The sequence below is a fragment of the Micropterus salmoides genome, unplaced genomic scaffold, assembly GCF_014851395.1.
Source record: "Micropterus salmoides isolate LMB-PRFRI ecotype aquatic unplaced genomic scaffold, ASM1485139v1 Ms_hic_scaffold_783, whole genome shotgun sequence".
In the NCBI taxonomy this organism is placed as follows: domain Eukaryota; kingdom Metazoa; phylum Chordata; class Actinopteri; order Centrarchiformes; family Centrarchidae; genus Micropterus; species Micropterus salmoides.
Genome location: NW_024044552.1, coordinates 4,495 through 22,318, shown reverse-complemented (window position 1 = coordinate 22,318; position 17,824 = coordinate 4,495). Strand labels below are relative to the sequence as shown.

Below are 17,824 nucleotides of genomic sequence, written 5' to 3'. Positions count from 1 at the left end.
AGGCCTCAGGTCGTCGGCGTGGCCCCGTTCCTTACTTTGGTTTCTATCCTCCCGCCCAGAAATACTTTGACTTTACTTTATACTCTTCATACGAACGTGGATTTTCTTCCAGACTTCCCCAAAGACACTAAAGGTCTGTGAAACCAAAGTCTATACACCGTGTGTTTTATTAGTTTTCTCCTTGTCGTCTTTGTAAATAAGACGTTAAAATGGCCGTTTATCCTCCAGATGATGGACAGACTGAGGACACTTTGTTCTGTACAGTGTTTTTATTGATAAACACAACGTGACCATGAGTTCACAGGTTTGATTTCACTGCAGAGCTCCTGGAACCAAAAACCATCACAAAGAATGTCGACGTGAGACCAGAGCGGACCGGGTCGCTCGCAGGTCCAACGGGTCCTTACAGCTGCGTCCGCCGACAGGTCGCATCTTAGTTTAAATGTGGCGCAGATCAGACCGAAGCGTCACACGCAGCACGCTGTCGTACGGAGGTAAACACGCACCCGGCGGGGGATTTCAGGTGGAGGAAAGAATCTGGGAGCAGGTGACGGCGAGGACGAGCAGAAAGACATCCTGGCGTCGTCGCTCACCGCCGCTCCGTGAACTCCGATCAACCCGACCTGGATCTGATCCGGACCTCTTATTCAAAACACGACCTCAGTCTGGACGCCAGATAGTCTTATTTTGTGTTCAACAACCTTGCCTCTGATTGGTTAGTGCTCCGCGTGGCGTGCACGCTACCTGTCAGGTGGAAAGAGAGTTGTGGGCCGATACTCGCTGTACAGAACCAGAAATGAGACGGACAGAAAGTTGCGAGCGTTTGTCATAAATCCGGAGACATGTGACCCAGGAGGGTTAGCGGGTAGGAGCTAACGGGGGCGAACCTCTGCGGCTACACGTTTGTGACAGCGTGCTGCGCGTGACATCACTTTCAGGCTGTGACGGTCATTCAGGCGCGCAGAGTGAACGCAGCGTCAGTGTTAGAGACTTCCTGTCGCTGCCTCTTTGATCGTCAGGACGATAACGAGTCCTTCGTGGTCAAAAGCTACAGACGTCCTGCTGATTCAGTCGTCACGCTCTTTGTAACACCTGCCGGCCAATCAGGTCAATACGTTCCAGATCTATGACACGTGGCGCTCTGAGGTCAGAGGTGAGCCGCTGGACCGTAACGCCACCAAACCTGAAGTGCTTCACGTGTTTGTTTTAACACCGACTTTAAACCTCCCGGCGCTCTTCTTCTTCTGTGGTGTTTCTGCCTGCAGCTTCAGAACTTCTTAGTGTTTGTTCTCTTTTACATAAAAGCAGAGCGGAGAGGAGCAGGAGGAGGAGCAGGAGGAGGAGCAGGAGGAGGAGTTTAAATCATTTCTATAACAGAACAACAACAAAACCATGAAGAAGTGATCACAAAACAAAGTTTCTGTAAAGCAGCTTCAAAAACCCGAAACCGACAGAAAACTCATGTCATCGTTAGCTGAGCACCAAACCTTTCTGACACTGTGGCCCCAGCAGCACGACTGTGGCCCCCAGCAGCACGACTGTGGCCCCCAGCAGCACGACTGTGGCCCCAGCAGCACGAGCTGCAGCTGTTAGCAGTCAGCTCTCACTGAGACTCTGCAGGGACGTTCTGCAGCGTCTCTCTGGGTTCTGACTTAGTTCTGGACCCTCAGAGGGCCTGATGAAGATTCAACACGTGTTCAGCGCCCCCTGCGGACGCCCGACAGTAACTACCCTCCTGCATGCACCCTGCAGCGTCTGCGCTTCGCCTCTCGGGCCGACCCCGCCGTGGCCCCGCTCACTCGCCGGCTGGTGGTCGGTGAACCTCTTCAGGTGGTAGCGCAGCACTCCTTTGGTCTTGAAGGTCTTGCCGCAGCTGCAGGCGTGCGGCCGCTCGCCCGTGTGGTCGAGCTGGTGGACCCGCAGCAGCGAGCTGGTGAAGAAGAACTCCCCGCAGGTGATGCAGTAGTGGCTCTTCTCGCCGGTGTGTTTGGACCTCTGGTGGCTCAGCAGCGAGCCCGACGTGATGAAGCTCTGGCCGCACTCCCGGCAGCTGAAGGGGCGCTCGCCGGTGTGGATCCTCTCGTGGGCCCTCCAGGAGTTTGGTAGGAGAAGGACTTCTCGCAGTAGGAGCACTGGTACAGCTTCTCCTTGGTGTGGCTCAGCCGGTGCATCTTCAGGTAGTGGGCGATGGTGAAGCTCTTCCCGCAGTCGTCGCAGGTGAACGGCTTCTCGCCCACGTGGAACAGCGTGATGTGGGACTCAGGTGGGACGACTGGGTGAACCTCTTCCCGCAGGTGGTGCACAGGAAGGGCCGCTCCCCGGTGTGGGTGACCATGTGAGACTTGAGGTGGGGCGACTGGGTGAACCTCTTGCCGCACTCGGTGCACTTGTAGGGCTTCAGGCCCGTGTGGGTGCGGTTGTGCAGCTTCAGGCCCTGCAGGCTGGAGAAGCACTTGCCGCACTCGGTGCAGTGGTAGTCCCTCAGGTCCTCGTGGGTCCTCTGGTGGCACCGCAGGCCGCTCAGCAGCTTGAAGCCTTTGCCGCAGGTGGGGCACTTGTGGGGCTTCCTGTTGGAGTGGGTCACCTGGTGCAGCTTCAGACTCTGGGGGTTGCTGAAGGTCTTCTTGCACTTCAGGCAGGGCAGCAGCTTCTGGCTCTTGTGGGACTTGCGGTGGAAGTTGAAGCCCTGGTAGGAGACGAACATCTTGTCGCAGACTTTGCAGTGGTAGCACTTCTCCCCCTCGTGCACCTCCAGGTGCTCGGTGAGCTCGTCCTGCTCGCTGAAGCCGTCCCCGCAGAACCAGCACTTGAAGGGTTTGGTCCCCGAGTGCGTCCGGTGGTGGGTTTTCCAGTCCCGCTTCAGGGCGAAGGTCTTCTCGCAGTAGGAGCACCGGTAGGGCTCCTTGCGGTCGTGGATCTGCTGGTGCACCACGAGGCTCATCAGGGTCGGGTAGGTCTTCCCGCACTGCCAGCACTGGTTGGGTTCCTGTCCCCGGTGGGTTCTCCGGTGAGCCTCCAGGTGAGACCTCTTGTAGAACCCTCTCTGACACTCGGAGCAGTACACCATCTTTCTGCCGGTGTTGGTCGCGTGGATCTGCCTCTGGTGGCAGAGCTGAGGGTGCTCGTCTGTAGGGGGTCAGAGGTCAGAGGTCAGAAACCCCAGAGTTCTCTAAATCAAAAGGTCGCAAATATAAGATCTCTCACCAAGAGACAGGAAGTCCCGCCCATCCAGCAACGCCCTGCAGTCGGTCAGTTTGACGGACAGCTTCTTGAGGACCGGATACGACTGGATCTCCACGTCGCCGTCCGGCTCCAGTTTGATCCGGACGTCTTCAGCTGCGTCCTGAAAAACAAGCAGACGGTCAGACGGGTCGTCCGCTGAACTCCAAAGAGCTCATCGCTAATATAACGCTGCGGCGAATCATCCATCAGCGGCAGAATATTAAAGTCATCGATCAGGATTCCCGCTTCGGAAATCTGAGGATTTCCTGGTTTCTTTGCTCGTCTGTGACGGTGACCTGAAAATCTTGGCGTTTGAGAACGCCACGTTGGCGTTTGAGGACGCCACGTTGGCGTTTGAGGACGCCACGTTGGGGTTTGAGGACGCCACGTTGGGGTTTGAGGACGCCACGTTGGGGTTTGGGCCACTAAATGTTTTCTTGGTCACACCGAACATTTCACAGGACGGTTTTCTCTATCAGTGTGCGTTTCTCCAAAACTCACTGGTGGAAGAAGGTGAATAAAAGTAAAACGGTGCATTTACTGTTGGCTACGGACCAATCACAGCGCAGGCAGCCCGCGTCTCTGTGACGTGTAGTCGGGCTACAGCGTTGGCGTGCAGCAGTCTGTTTAGTGTTAGTGCTGCTGCAGGTTTCCATCAGAATAAAGTGCTGAAGCTGCTGGAGACGCACCAGTGAAACCAGTGAAACCAGCGCAGGGGGTCAGACTGGGCTGCAGAATAACGCCACACGTCCGTGTTTGTTTAATCATCAGGTGATCAGCTGCTGATCCACACGTCTGCCAATCTATCTGGTTATTTTGCCTCCTAAAGTTGCTGGTGGAAAGTCCGACTATGTTTTGAACGGGTAACGGCGGTGCGGGTGGCGGAGTGGCGTGGAAGAGGATTACGGTAGTAATCTTTACTCATTACCATTGACAGCAACGCTGCTCTGCACGATTGCTCTAAAAGTTGCTCCGCGTATCATCAGCTTAAGAGTTCAGATCAACCTGATAAAGAAAGTTTCTCCCTGAGCCCGACCAGAGTGGAGCCGCTGGGATTTTTCCTGATTGAACTTTTAAATAAAACTAGATCGTTTCAACGTGTTGAAATCATCTCAAACAGAAACAGAAGCTTAATAACTGATCCAGAGTCAGCAGCTGCAGTCTGAACAGGTCAGAATGAGCCGCAGCTGCATCCTGCTGCACTTTAATGACCAGGAGGCAGAAACCGTAACAACATTTTACAGAGTACTGGTGAAGTATTAGTACTATGACTGAAGTAAGGGATCTGAGTGCGAGTGTCAGGAACCAGGACCGCAGGCCTCCACACCAGCCCTCAGCAGGGACACAACCCCAACCGAACTCCATTCAGAATCCGGTCACTTTACAGTCTGTCCAGAGACATGCGGCAGATTAACCTTCCAGCCCCGTGACTAAAACCAGTTCTTTGGTCCGGCTCGTTCAAACCGAGCCCTGCTTCAGTCCTCACGGTCCGGCAGGCACCAACAGATCCAACTGGATCAGGGTTCTGTTGGTGCCGAACGAACCGGAGGCGGTAAAAACACCTTCAGTCATGTTCGGGTCCGGCGGGGGGACGTGTGGACCCGGAGCAGCGGGAGGATCTTTTCTGTGCCGGTTTCTAAATGGAGTTCGGCGGCGGGCTGCGGGTTAGCTGCGTTAGCTTAGCGCCGCTAACGGCCCCGGTGTGGAGCTCTCCGGGCGGAGGAGGAACGGCGGGCGCGCGCTGCGTTTACCGGTGAAGCCGTGTCGGTGTCCATCCCGCCGGTTCCGCTGCTGGATCAACGTGTGTCCGTTAATAAACCGGACCGCTGGTCCCGAGGAGCGAACAGCTTCTTCTTCTGCGGCTGCTGCAGCCGCGCTTTCTTCTTCTGTGTTTTAATGTTGGTCACAGCTGCACCAGCGCCACCTACCGAAGAGCAGCAGCGCCGTCCCGTTACAGTGAAGGGGGGCCGCTGCCCTACAGATCCAGGACTAAGGTCTCAGCACTCTTTATTAGGGCCCGAGCACGACCGTGTGAGGTCCCTATTGAATTTGCTCGGATTATTTTTTTTTTTTATTTTTTATTTTTTCTGCAAAGTAGGCTCAACTGACATGGCCTAAACATTCTCGAAAACTCACCAAAATTTGCAAACATCTCAGAACCGGTGAAAAATTTCGTATTCTACAAGTTTCGCACATGGGCGTTGCAAAATGACTCGCTAGCGCCACCTAGAAATTGGAAAAAATTAGCCCCTCGTTCACGTTCAACCTACATGTACGAAATTTTCTGGGGACATGTATCGTATCAAGACACACAAAAAGCCTCAAGAACCCATAGCCTAAAGTCAACAGGAAGTCGGCCATTTTGAATTTTACGGCCATTTTTGGATGATTTACACACTTCGTACTTTAACGAACTCCTCCTAGGGATTTTGTCGGATCGACGTCAAATTTCTGCTGTGCCTTCTAAAGGCATTGAAGATGAAAAGTTGTGCTATTTGCGAGTTTTCGTCAATGGGCGTGTCCGTGGCGTTGATGATTCGCTATGAAACAGGAAGTTGTTGTAACTTTAGTGTACATGCTCACATCTGGACCAAACTGTACATGTAGGATGAGAGTCCCGCCCTGAACACATGTACATGCCGACATTCACCCACAGTCATAGCGCCACCTGCTGGCAACAGAAAGTGACTTTTAACGAAGCAGCCCCCGCCGCACGTTTCACCTACGTGCACGAATTTCTGTGGTACGTGTATCTTGTCCAGACGCACAAAAAAGTCTCTTGGAGCCATAGCCTAAACCCAACAGGAAGTCGGCCATTTTGAATTTTACGTCAAATTTTGGATGATTTACACACTTCGTACTTTAACGAACTCCTCCTAGGGATTTAGTCCGACCGACCTCAAATTTTTGCTGTGCCTTCTAAAGGCATTGAAGATGAAAAGTTGTGCTATTTGCAAGTTTTCGTCAATGGGCGTGTCCGTGGCGTGGCGTCAAAGATCAGCTCTTCGCCATGACACGGAAGTTGTCGTAACTTCAGTGTACATGCTCACATCTGGACCAAACTGTACATGTAGGATGAGAGTCCCGCCCTGAACACATGTACATGCTGACATTCACAGACAGTCATAGCGCCACCTGCTGGCAACAGGAAGTGACTTTTAACGAAGCAGCCCCCGCCGCACGTTTTACCTACGTGCACGAATTTTCTGTGGTACGTGTATCTTGTCCAGACGCACAAAAAAGTCTCTTGGAGCGATGCCCTAAAATCAACAGGAAGTCGGCCATTTTGAATTTTACGTCAAATTTTGGATGATTTACACACTTCGTACTTTAACGAACTCCTCCTAGGGATTTAGTCCGACCGACCTCAAATGTTTGCTGTGCCTTCTAAAGGCATTGAAGATGAAAAGTTGTGCTATTTGCAAGTTTTCGTCAATGGGCGTGTCCGTGGCGTGGCGTCAAAGATCAGCTCTTCGCCATGACACGGAAGTTGTCGTAACTTCAGTGTACATGCTCACATCTGGACCAAACTGTACATGTAGGATGAGAGTCCCGCCCTGAACACATGTACATGCTGACATTCACAGACAGTCATAGCGCCACCTGCTGGCAACAGGAAGTGACTTTTAACGAAGCAGCCCCCGCCGCACGTTTCACCTACGTGCACGAATTTTCTGTGGTACATGTATCTTGTCCAGACGCACAAAAAAGCCTCTTGGAGCGATGCCCTAAAATCAACAGGAAGTCGGCCATTTTGAATTTTACGTCAAATTTTGGATGATTTACACACTTCGTACTTTAACGAACTCCTCCTAGGGATTTAGTCCGACCGACTTCAAATTTGTGCTGTGCCTTCTAAAGGCATTGAAGATGAAAGTTGTGCTATTTGCGAGTTTTCGTCAATGGGTGTGTCCGTGGCGTGGCGTCAGAGATCAAGTCTTCGCCATGACACAGGAAGTTGTTGTAACTTCAGTGTACATGCTCACATCTGAACCAAACTTTACGTGCTTGATAACTCTCCCACCCCGCTATGGAGGACCGATCCTGACACAGTCAGAAATAAATACAGAAATAAATAAATGCTCAATAAATAAATAAGCATCCAATTAAATACACAAAAAAATAAAGTAAATAAATAAATGTAGGTAGTAATTAAATTATACAAGGAGACATAAATGTATATATTTTAATTAGTGCCTTTACTTATTCACCTTTGTTATAATTACCTTATTTGTTTATTCAACTTTATTTATTACTAATTTTTTTAATGTATTTATTTATGTGTGTGTTTTAATATTTTTGTCTGTTTTATTCTTCCTTTGTATTTATTTACCTTATTTATTTTCACCCATGGTATTTATTTCTGCCTGTCTTTTTTAAATTTTTGTATGCATTTCTGCCTCATTATGCAAATGAGGAGGGGCTGTGTCTCAAGGGGTCATCTTCTCTGCTATTGGTGGACCAGTCAGACAGGAGAGCTCCTACTCTGCCTGCAGACATCAACGATCTTGCCCCTCACACAGTCAGATGGCTTCCTTCAGTGCGCTGAGGTGTTTAACAACTCTGAAGACAATACTACCAGCAATGTCTTCCTTCTCTTTTCACGTAGACGCTCCGACAGACAGTGCTTTCAGTTTGCTGCATGCATGGACACAGAACTGTGGTATAGGGAGAAGCACACGGTCAGCTGGCTGCAGCTAAATCTGGAGTGCACTCGTATTCAATTCTGTATGGTAAATTCAGTTTTAACGGAGCAGAGCGAGCTGACAGGCAGAGTTAGAGACTTTTTCTGTCTGTTTCTCTCTTTACAAAGACGCATGTTGCAGTCAGAGTCTTCTCTGAGATGCGAGCACGACATACAACACAATTTATCAAATTACACAACGGATATACAGTATGAAAATAAGATTGATTGGATTATACTCACAGGAAGTATAAAACCTCTTACATGGGTCTATTAAAAGTAAAGTAACACAAAAATGTCAGGGAAATTACTTTACTTAGATTTAAGTGCTGCAGTTGTACATTTGAAATACCTTCCTACCTTTCTGATAGGAAGCCTTCTTGAGGTGGTATAAAACATTTCTTCTTATATTCTGATTTGAGTTGTGGACAACTATGACCACATGAATTAAAAAAACATTTCACTGCCCAAGTCAGATATAACACAAGTCTTGATCATCAGACTACATGCTGTACAGTATTTGTGGACAGATTTTGTCCCAGGATTTCTTATGCATTTCTTCTTCTTCGTTGCATGATTTAGAATAATAAGGTGAGAAATGGGTCTATTCTGAGTTCATCCTGCACTGCAGCAGCTAATAAAGTCCATTTAATCCCAAAAATGCTTTTCTTTTAGGCAGGCTGGAGCAGAAAACAACTCACCTTTCTCAAGTTGTACAGTAATGTCACATGTGTATGAAGGTGGATCAAACAAGCTAATCTTAAATGTCAAAGTAGAGAGGAGCCTAGTAGGCCTATTTATTTTCATTCATTACACAATATGAATAAGCTATGCAGACAGTTGTAAAGAAAGAACATCTTTTTCTTCTGTTCTCTACTTGTTATAGTTACACAGTATTAGGGGTGTGGGCTGTATTAAAAGTATCCACTGTTCTCCCATGCTCTAACACACAGTAACGATGAAATGTGTGCTGTTCTCACATTCTTCCTCTGTATGTACACATAAACAACAAGGCAGGGAAATATAAAAGGAATTTATTTTATTGTTTGGGTACATTATTGTTCAGTGTACATGTTCACATCTGAAACAAACTTTACGTGCTTGATAACTCTCCCACCCCGCAGACATCTACACGTCAATACCGATTTATATTCATAGCGGCAAGTGCTATGTAGCTCCACATAGGGGACACAGGAAGTGACATATAGCACATTCATGCGGCGTCGGAACCGCGTAGGAAATTCACAGCCGCACCGGCAGAGCTCCAGAATGTGCAACTCGGCCGGCTCACGCGCGGACGCGCTTACAAGTGCGAGGGCCCGCCCAACGCTGCTTGCAGCTTTAATTCTAGTCTGTTCATGGTGTTGTAGCTGCAGCGTTTTCTGGCCTCTTTTTTTTTTAAAATCATGTGCAACTGAGTTTATTTATAAAGATCTGAAACAGAACCAGAGAGCCTGTTGTGGTTTGGGCTCAGTCAACATGGAACCTGGACCACCTGGGGCAGACCGTGGAGACTGTAGTGGACTACACTTCCCTTCCTGGACAGCATCACCACCCAGGACCCCCAGCTGAGGACACAACAGTCTGTAAAGCACGTCACTGATCAGACTGTTGATTTATATCCATCACTTAAAGTTCTGCTGTTCAGGACTCCAGGAGCCCTGATCTGGTCCTCCGAGCAGCAGGTGGTCTTGCTGCAGCCTGGCAGACCCTGTGAAACTGAAGGTTCCTCTCACGCTTAACAGAACAAACATCAGGTCCAGTTTACGTCTTTATTGAAAAGCAACATGAGCGACTGATTTACAGGAAAATTCAGATACACAAACTTTCCTCTGCACAACAGTTCAGCTCGCGTCCAGCTGCAGGTTCCGGCCCGTCCGGCGTGAAACCGCTCGTCACCAGAGCCCGACGGCGAGGGCTCGTCCTCCAGCGCCTGTGAAAGGAGGAGACACGTCAGCGTCACCAGTTCACACTCCGCCCACTGCAAACCAGAAGCCACAAAGATCCAGATCAGGTCACCGCGGTCTGACCGCCTGCTCAGGTGACCTCCAGCCAGCTGGGATCAGATGAACGCTTCGGTCGGTCTTTGTCACGGCGCCCGGCTCTGAGAACAAACTGCCTGGCCGGGCGCTACAATTCGGCCTTTTGTTCACATCATCTCCCAGCTGACTTTAGCCCCGCCCACTCTGACAGGATGCTGGTTCAGATGTTCACTCACCGCCGCGTTGGAGCCCTGACCTCAGCGGCGACATCAGCTTCATCTCCAGCCGGTCGTCCTGTCAGAGCCAATCAGAGAGCAGAGTGAAGCAACAGGTAGACCCTGATCAGCCGGTCCTCTATAAACCCTCAGAGCCAGGATCAGAATACGCTTCAGTCCGGTTTTGTCACGGCCCCCCCTCTGTGAACAGACTGCTGGGGGGGCTTCAGTCGGCCTTTCGTTTAATCACTTCCTGGCAGGTAAACCAGTCCACACACACCTGGACTCTGTTTAGTGGATCTTACCTTTGACCCCGAGCTGAAGGGCGGCAGAGCCAGATCACACAGGTCCTGGTTCACTTCTGGCCTGCAGGACTGGTTCTTGTTGGACCTGGAAAAGGACAGAGACCGGTCAGTTAGTCCTGCTTCTTACAAACGCAGGTTCTGGGTTTTCTGGATAACTAAATCAGATAGGTGACGTCACAGAGTCTCACCTGGACCACGTGTTCACCTGAGACGGGTTCAGCACCAGCAGAACCCGTCTTCCCTCCGGGTTCATTCAGCAGTGGCGCCGCTACCAAAATTTCATCCCATCATTTCTGTCTACGTCTCGCTGTGCAGCGACACGCCGCCAGCTTCCTCTCATGGTGCAGAGGACCTGACCGCTGTTCTCAGGGCAGGAGAGCGAGCGGTCAGGCTGCAGTAAATGTACAGTGACGGTCAGTTAATAGAAGCCCGTTTCCTGCCGGCGGTTAGCGGCAGCTAACGTCTGAGCGGGAAGCTAGCGGCTCATTAGCTGCTCTGTAACTTCAGCTGCGTTTAAAGTGAAGTTAACGAGCAGCAGCTCCCGACTTCCTGCTCCTCCAGAGATCAGCTGCACATCCACACCTCCAGTTTACAGGCCGTTTGATGCCGTGACCACGAGTGACGCCAACGAGGAGTTCTGTTTGAGTTTTAATGAGCGAATTAAATGAGGCGGCGTTCCTCGTGCTGCCCGTTCAAACTGATAAAGGCAGAAGCTGTAAAGACAAACAGTCGAGTCTGTGACGGGTCATGCGAAACGCGTTCCCAACAGGAAACAGAATCAGCTGCCCGAGTCGGTCAGGTGACCTCCAGCCAGCTGGGATCAGATGAACGCTTCGGTCGGTCTTTGTCACGGCGCCCGGCTCTGAGAACAAACTGCCTGGCGCTACAATTCGGCCTTTTGTTCACATCATCTCCCAGCTGGCGTTAGCCCCGCCCACTCTGACAGGATGCTGGTTCAGAGACTTTGGATATCTACTCTAAGCCATAGTCAGACGTCTAAACCAGACCGCTGCACGAAGCAGTGAAGAGCCTGACTATCTGAGAGGACCGCAGTGAATTCTGGGTAAAACACACTGAGACACTTTTCAAAAACAAAAAAAGGCAGATTGAGGCGCAGCCAGCCGCTCGGTGCAGGTTCCCCTCGGGGGGGAAGCAGTGTAATAGTTAAGGACATTTGACTTGGAACATTTAGTGGAGCGGTAGAAATGCTTCATTTGTTAAATAATGACCGTTAACCTTAAGGTGCGGAGCGTCAGGAAAGAGCCAACAACACGGTACAAGACGCCACGAAGAAATGTTTAAGAGGAAATCTCCTGAAACGGGAGGCGGCAGTACTTCAGCTGCTCCCTGGGTCAACGATGAACCGTCCTCACTGGGGGACATTCACAGCAGGTCACTGTGGCCCCTAAAAACTTAACAGGAGCCACTTCCCTTTTCTCAGGAATCCTGAGGGACACTTCACGACCTTCCAACATAATTTAACGCTGCTGCGCCACTTTGAGCTTTAACTGCTTCAGTCAGATTCAGCTTTAAGGGGGGAATTTAAATCCATTTATAACCGTTTTAGCGCCTTTGTGTTCCCGGTTGTAACCTCACCTGAAAATTGAGGCACTGACCAGCTTTCTCCGTTACCTACAACAGCCTGTCGAGACCTGCTGTTTGTGTGACGGGCTGCTCGGACTTCCTGCCAAAATCCATCGCCTGACATTTGCGACGACGTTTAGACGCGCAACATTACTGCAACTCATGTTAAACAGTCAGTTGTGTTTTAGTTGATCATTTCAAATATATGCAAAAAGAAATCAAGTAAACAAAACAAAGTGATCAGATTAAATAGTTACAGCTAAGGACTTTAAACTGTCAGTGTCCATTACATATTCGAAAATGAGTTGGGGGGGGGGGGACCAAACTTATTTAATCCCATATCCACTAATCAAGAGCTTACAAATAATCAACCCGCCGTGTTCCAGATAATGTTAGTTTGCCAGCTGACATATTCTCAGGTATGTAGAGGGTGAAACCTTACTGCCAGAAGCCACTAAAAAAACCACACAACGCACCTTTAACTTACGTTTATCTTTAGATAGATGGAGGCTGTAAAACTAAACACTTTGATCGACCACTGTGTAAACATAGTTCAACCGGGCCAGAAGGGAACAGAGCTGGAGAATAAACGTCGGCAGCGCAGCACAGACGTTTGCGATCAACGGCTGCCGTCTGCTTCGGAAAGCTGATCCGTGTACATTATTATCACAATAACTTCTGTTTTACATCCATTTTACTGAACAGATTGGCACAAAGGCATCCCGGCTCCACCTGACTGCTACAGGGGCCCCGACACACAACGAGGAGGAGGAGGAGCTAAGATAAATGATCATCATATTAAGTATATTGTTAATATTAAACTGTTAGTTTGATATCATCTCGTTACTATATTCATTATAGTAGTTCAGTATTTAGCTCACTCTGATAATATTAATTCCAGCTGTTTGTTTGGAGTCTTTTTTATTCATTAACTTTGTGCAAGAAAATGTTCTACGTGGTGGTTGGTCCCTTTATTTTAAGTAGCCTACCAGCTCCTCACTAATCATAACTGTTTACTGTAGCACGTCATGTCCTGCTCCATCCAGGCTGAGATGATCTGTTCACAAAAAGTGACGCTGATGAGAAGAAGTTGAACGTATTTCATTAAGAGGCACAGATGTAGCTAAACAGCCAGCTAACGTTAGCCAGACGCCGCGGCTTATATTTTCCCCCCCGTTGTCTTCAGTCTCACCGCTTCACCCGCTGGCGGCGCCTCTTGTTTGAGTAACAGGGCTGTTCAGTCCGACCATGTTTACAACGATTAGCACTGGGGGCCCGGCGTGGTGGAAGGTTACGGTCGGTTGTAAGTCAGTTTTCCGCGTCGCACAGACCTGTATCAGTGTGAAAGGCTCACGCGGCAGATCCCTGCGCCCAACGTTAGACAAAATAACGCGCTACGTCCTGCTGTCTAGTAATTTTGGCTATGCAACATAAACACGTTCACCAACGCGTCGGACAAACAGGACGTTCACATTGACAGAGAGATCTACAAAATTTAATGCCTTGTTAAAAACGAGTGTAAGACTTTTTAATGGCCTTAATTTTCACAAAATTTCCTCTTAAGACTTTAAGACCCCGCGGACGTGTCCGGTGGTTACCATGGCAACACAATCCTAGACCAAAGTTAGCCCGGGGGTCAGGTGTCTCGTCGTTGTGGTCTAAACTCTAAAGTCTTTATTTTATGAACCTTGCATTAGACGAGTCTAGCACTGGAGACCGTCCCAGATGTTCACTCACCGCCGCGTTGGAGCCCTGACCTCAGCGGCGACATCACAGCTTCATCTCCAGCCGGTCGTCCTGTCAGAGCCAATCAGAGAGCAGAGTGAAGCAACAGGTAGACCCTGATCAGCCGGTCCTCTATAAACCCTCAGAGCCAGGATCAGAATACGCTTCAGTCCGGTTTTGTCACGGCCCCCCCTCTGTGAACAGACTGCTGGGGGGGCTTCAGTCGGCCTTTCGTTTCATCACTTCCTGGCAGGTAAACCAGTCCACACACACCTGGACTCTGTTTAGTGGATCTTACCTTTGACCCCGAGCTGAGGGGCGGCAGAGCCAGATCACACAGGTCCTGGTTCACTTCTGGCCTGCAGGACTGGTTCTTGTTGGACCTGGAAAAGGACAGAGACCGGTCAGTTAGTCCTGCTTCTTACAAACGCAGGTTCTGGGTTTTCTGGATAACTCTAAATCAGATAGGTGACGTCACAGAGTCTCACACCTGGACCACGTGTTCACCTGAGACGGGTTCAGCACCAGCAGCACAAACTCAACTACTGGCCGAACTCAGGCGGCGGGAGGGAAGAGGTTTCAGTAACGTTGTGAACATTTTCACTAGCACCGAGTTCATGTTCACGTTAAAGACAAAGGAAACTACGGGAGCACGTGGCCGGAAGTGAAGACACATCTCCGACAGGGAGCAGCGTATAAACGTTAAAGTCCACTTTAGAAACAGAACTTTAGAAACCGGAGCAGCAGACACGTTAGCAGCGAGCTGCCTAACGCAGCGTCAGCCAGGTTGGCCGCCATCTTTCTAGACATTCCCGCCACACGGGCGCTGTTTTCAGTCCTGTCTGCTTGATAGACGGAGTTTGGACTCCAGCTCACCTTCAGCGGATCCATCAGGGCCGGTTTGTCCGGGTCTCAGTCCACAGAGGAGCCTGGAACTCACGTTAGCCGCTGCTGCTAAGTTAGCTAATGGCGCACACGCCGGCCTGTTGCCTGGAAACGAGCCTTTGATCAGCAGCAGCTACGTCACATCAGCGGACAGCTTCCCGCGCCCAGCGCCACGCCTCTTTATACGACCCAGCGACCAATCACAGCGCGTTGTTGTTCTTCTTCTGGTGTTCGGCGGGTGGCAGACTGACCGCCACCTTCTGGGCTGGCGTGCAGCGGCCTGATATCAGTGACAGGAAATAGTGATCAAGAAGACTGAAGTGATTCAAACAGTAGAATCTGACAAAGAACAGAACAATTGTGTTTTATTTAAAATACTGGGAATAAATTATATAATATATTACAAACTCTTTTTTTACTAAAATCTAAATAAAGTAATGTAATCAAATATAAAACTGACGCTACAGCTGTATTAGTTGAATATGGGGAAAGTATTTTATACATTTATGTATTTTCATAAAGAAAAAAATCTGAAAAAAGTTAACCCCGCCATGCTGCCTTTACGGACTGCCACTGAAATCGGATGTACTGCTTTCTTATGTTGGTGAGGCTGTCCGGCAGATAATTTATTTATTTAATGTGTGTTTACATTATAAACAGGTTTCATACGTTTGAGGGGACGATCTGAATTAAAACACTCCACGTGGTTAAAGCGATATTTGTGTGGATGTGGTGGTGAATAATGTTCATTTCATAGGTTCTTTATGTTTGAATCTGTCATTTTTCGACAGTGAATCTGGTCAAATAAATTACCCAAATAAGATTTGGTTACTACGAGTTAAAACGAGCTGCCACATTATGAATTAAATGTAAAGAAATCGCCACAGTTCGATCTCTTTATTTACAAACTTACGAAGTTTTTATGCATTCAAATCTCGTATTTACGGCGTGATGAAGGCAGCACGCGCGTGTGACTGAATTGACCGTTATTAGTGAAAAACAACAGCAACCGTCAGATTAAGTTTTAACCATACAGTCTACGGTTTTAACTGGTTTCCCCCCGACAGATTGGTTAATATAGTTGTTTTAAATTAAGTAATTTCATACTTTAAGAAACTCGAGACAGAAAGAAGACGGTTTAACGTTACAACGGACAGATGGACGGTAAAGACGAGCGGTTGGAGCCTGTCCGGGGCTTCGCTGTCAAAGCTTTGAGGTTGGACCCTGAAACATGGCGGGAGTTCGTCTCTGAGGAGGAGAACCAGGTGACCTTCAGCACTTTCTTCAACACCCAGGACTGCACTCACCTGTTCATCTGTCGGGGTCCAGACTCTGGACTCTCCGTCAGCCTCGACTTCCCCAAAAATGTCCAAACCAAAGTTATCTGTGTCTCCAAGACGGGCCGCGAGGTCATCAGTAAAGAAAACGCCAGGAAGAGTTTAATGATTGAAGAAGTCCAGGGAGAGGACGCCATGAGCTTCATCATCTCGGTCTCTGAGGAGGTAAGGCGGCTGACTGCGAGCTAACTTAAGCTAAGTTTCAAGTTAAGGCTAACAGAAACAGGCTAAGTAAGTTAAGCGAGACCAAGTTAAGCTAACTTAAGTTACAATAAGTTAAGTCTAACTGTAATGTGGTAGGTTTCATAAGTACACTGTAAATAAAAAGGATAAAGCAAGCGGGAACCTCCGCGGGAAGCGGGAAGAGCCTTAAACCTGCGTCCTCTCTAGCGGCCAGCAGGGGGCGACTTAAACCTGCGTCCTCTCTAGCGGCCAGCAGGGGGCGACTTAAACCTGCGTCCTCTCTAGCAACCAGCAGGGGGCGACTTAAACCTGCGTCCTCTCCAGCAACCAGCAGGGGGCGACTCCAGCGGCTGCAGAAAGAAAATGTTTCTACTTGTCAGCTGATTTATTCCCTCAGTAAACACTTTCCTGATGAGTTTATGGTCTCAGTCGCTAGTTTCAAGTCTTCTTCAACACAGCATGATGTTCATTTAGTAAATTATGGTCCCATTTAGAGGAACAGAGACCAGGAAGAAGGGGAGGCTTTAGGGCGGGGCTACAAGCTGATTGACAAGACGCTACCATGGCGACCTGTCAATCAGGACAGAGGCGACTCGTATCCTGATTGAAGCTAGCTAGCTCCACCATCTCGTCCAAATATGGTTACGTCTGGTTCCAAGAAACCAAGACTACTACTACAAACTAACGGGGGACGTCACGATGGCTCCGCCCACTTTTGTCATACAGTCTGTGGGCTAAAGTAAAAAACTAAGTTAGGATAACTTAAGGCTAATTAAGGTAAAGTAAGTTAAAGCTTACATGCTAATGCTAATTTAGGTTAGACTAGCTAGAATAAAGACTAATGGTTACAACAGAGCTTGGTAAGTCAGGCTAACGATAATATGAAGACTAAGTCAGATAAGCTCCACCTGCAGGACGTCTAGGCTGTGACTAACAGCTGGAGGTCGTCTCTCCCTCCTCAGGTGACCTGCCCATTGCTTAGCAACCCGGAGGTGAGCAGCAGCTGGGCGGCGGGCGTGGCCGAGGAGGCGCTGAGGTTCCTGGAGAAACAGAAGAACGAGGCGCTGGTGATGAAGGCTCAGATAGAGGGGCGGACCTTCCTACCGTATCCCGACGCCCTCCGTTACCACAATTTCCACGACGATATCCATGACGACGCCCTACATGAAGACAATGTCCACGACGACCGTGAGGGGCGGTAGGACAGACACACCCGCAGCTTATGTGATTTCTTTGTTCCAGCCTGACCTGTAAACGCATCACACACTACATGATTTACCACACCAGTAACTGAAAGAGATACCAGTACCCTTAAAGTGATACCAGTACCTGAAAGAGATAACAGTACCAGTACCTGAAAGTGATACCAGTACCAGTAACTGAAAGTGATACCAGTACCCTTAAAGTGATACCAGTACCTGAAAGAGATAACAGTACCAGTAACTGAAAGAGATACCAGTACCAGTACCTGAAAGTGATACCAGTACCTGAAAGAGATACCAGTACCAGTAACTGAAAGAGATACCAGTACCAGTAACTGAAAGAAATACCAGTACCAGTACCTGAAAGACATACCAGTACCAGTAACTGAAAGAAATACCAGCACCAGTACCCTGTAAGTGATACCAGTACCCTTAAAGAGATACCAGTAACTGAAAGAGATACCAGCACCAGTACAGTTAGTGATACTAGTACCCTTAAC

The 17,824-nt window shown here is 49.0% G+C and overlaps 2 protein-coding genes and 2 non-coding genes across 4 annotated transcripts; 1 reads left to right on the top strand and 3 right to left on the bottom strand.

Moving 5' to 3' along the window:
* Positions 1-2,106: 2,106 nt before the first annotated feature.
* Positions 2,107-5,171, bottom strand: LOC119892994 (zinc finger protein 239-like). The gene is made up of 3 exons (XM_038704914.1): positions 4,974-5,171; positions 3,205-3,343; positions 2,107-3,126 (listed from the first exon to the last, which is right to left on the bottom strand). The coding sequence occupies exons 1-3, from the start codon at positions 4,995-4,997 to the stop codon at positions 2,174-2,176; spliced, it is 1,116 nt and encodes a 371-aa protein (XP_038560842.1). The 5' UTR covers positions 4,998-5,171; the 3' UTR covers positions 2,107-2,173.
* A 4,790-nt stretch (positions 5,172-9,961) lies between these two features.
* LOC119892995 lies at positions 9,962-10,072 on the bottom strand. The gene has a single exon (XR_005442738.1). It is a non-coding gene; the product is annotated as a small nucleolar RNA SNORD89 (small nucleolar RNA).
* Positions 10,073-11,221: 1,149 nt separating this feature from the next.
* LOC119892996 lies at positions 11,222-11,327 on the bottom strand. The gene has a single exon (XR_005442739.1). It is a non-coding gene; the product is annotated as a small nucleolar RNA SNORD89 (small nucleolar RNA).
* A 3,551-nt stretch (positions 11,328-14,878) lies between these two features.
* Positions 14,879-17,320, top strand: LOC119892992 (dynein heavy chain 17, axonemal-like; the record flags this gene model as incomplete). The annotated part of the gene is given in 2 exon segments (XM_038704913.1): positions 14,879-16,104; positions 17,085-17,320. Coding segments are annotated over 2 exon segments (581 nt in total), but the record flags the coding sequence as incomplete, so codon positions are not given.
* Positions 17,321-17,824: the final 504 nt, after the last annotated feature.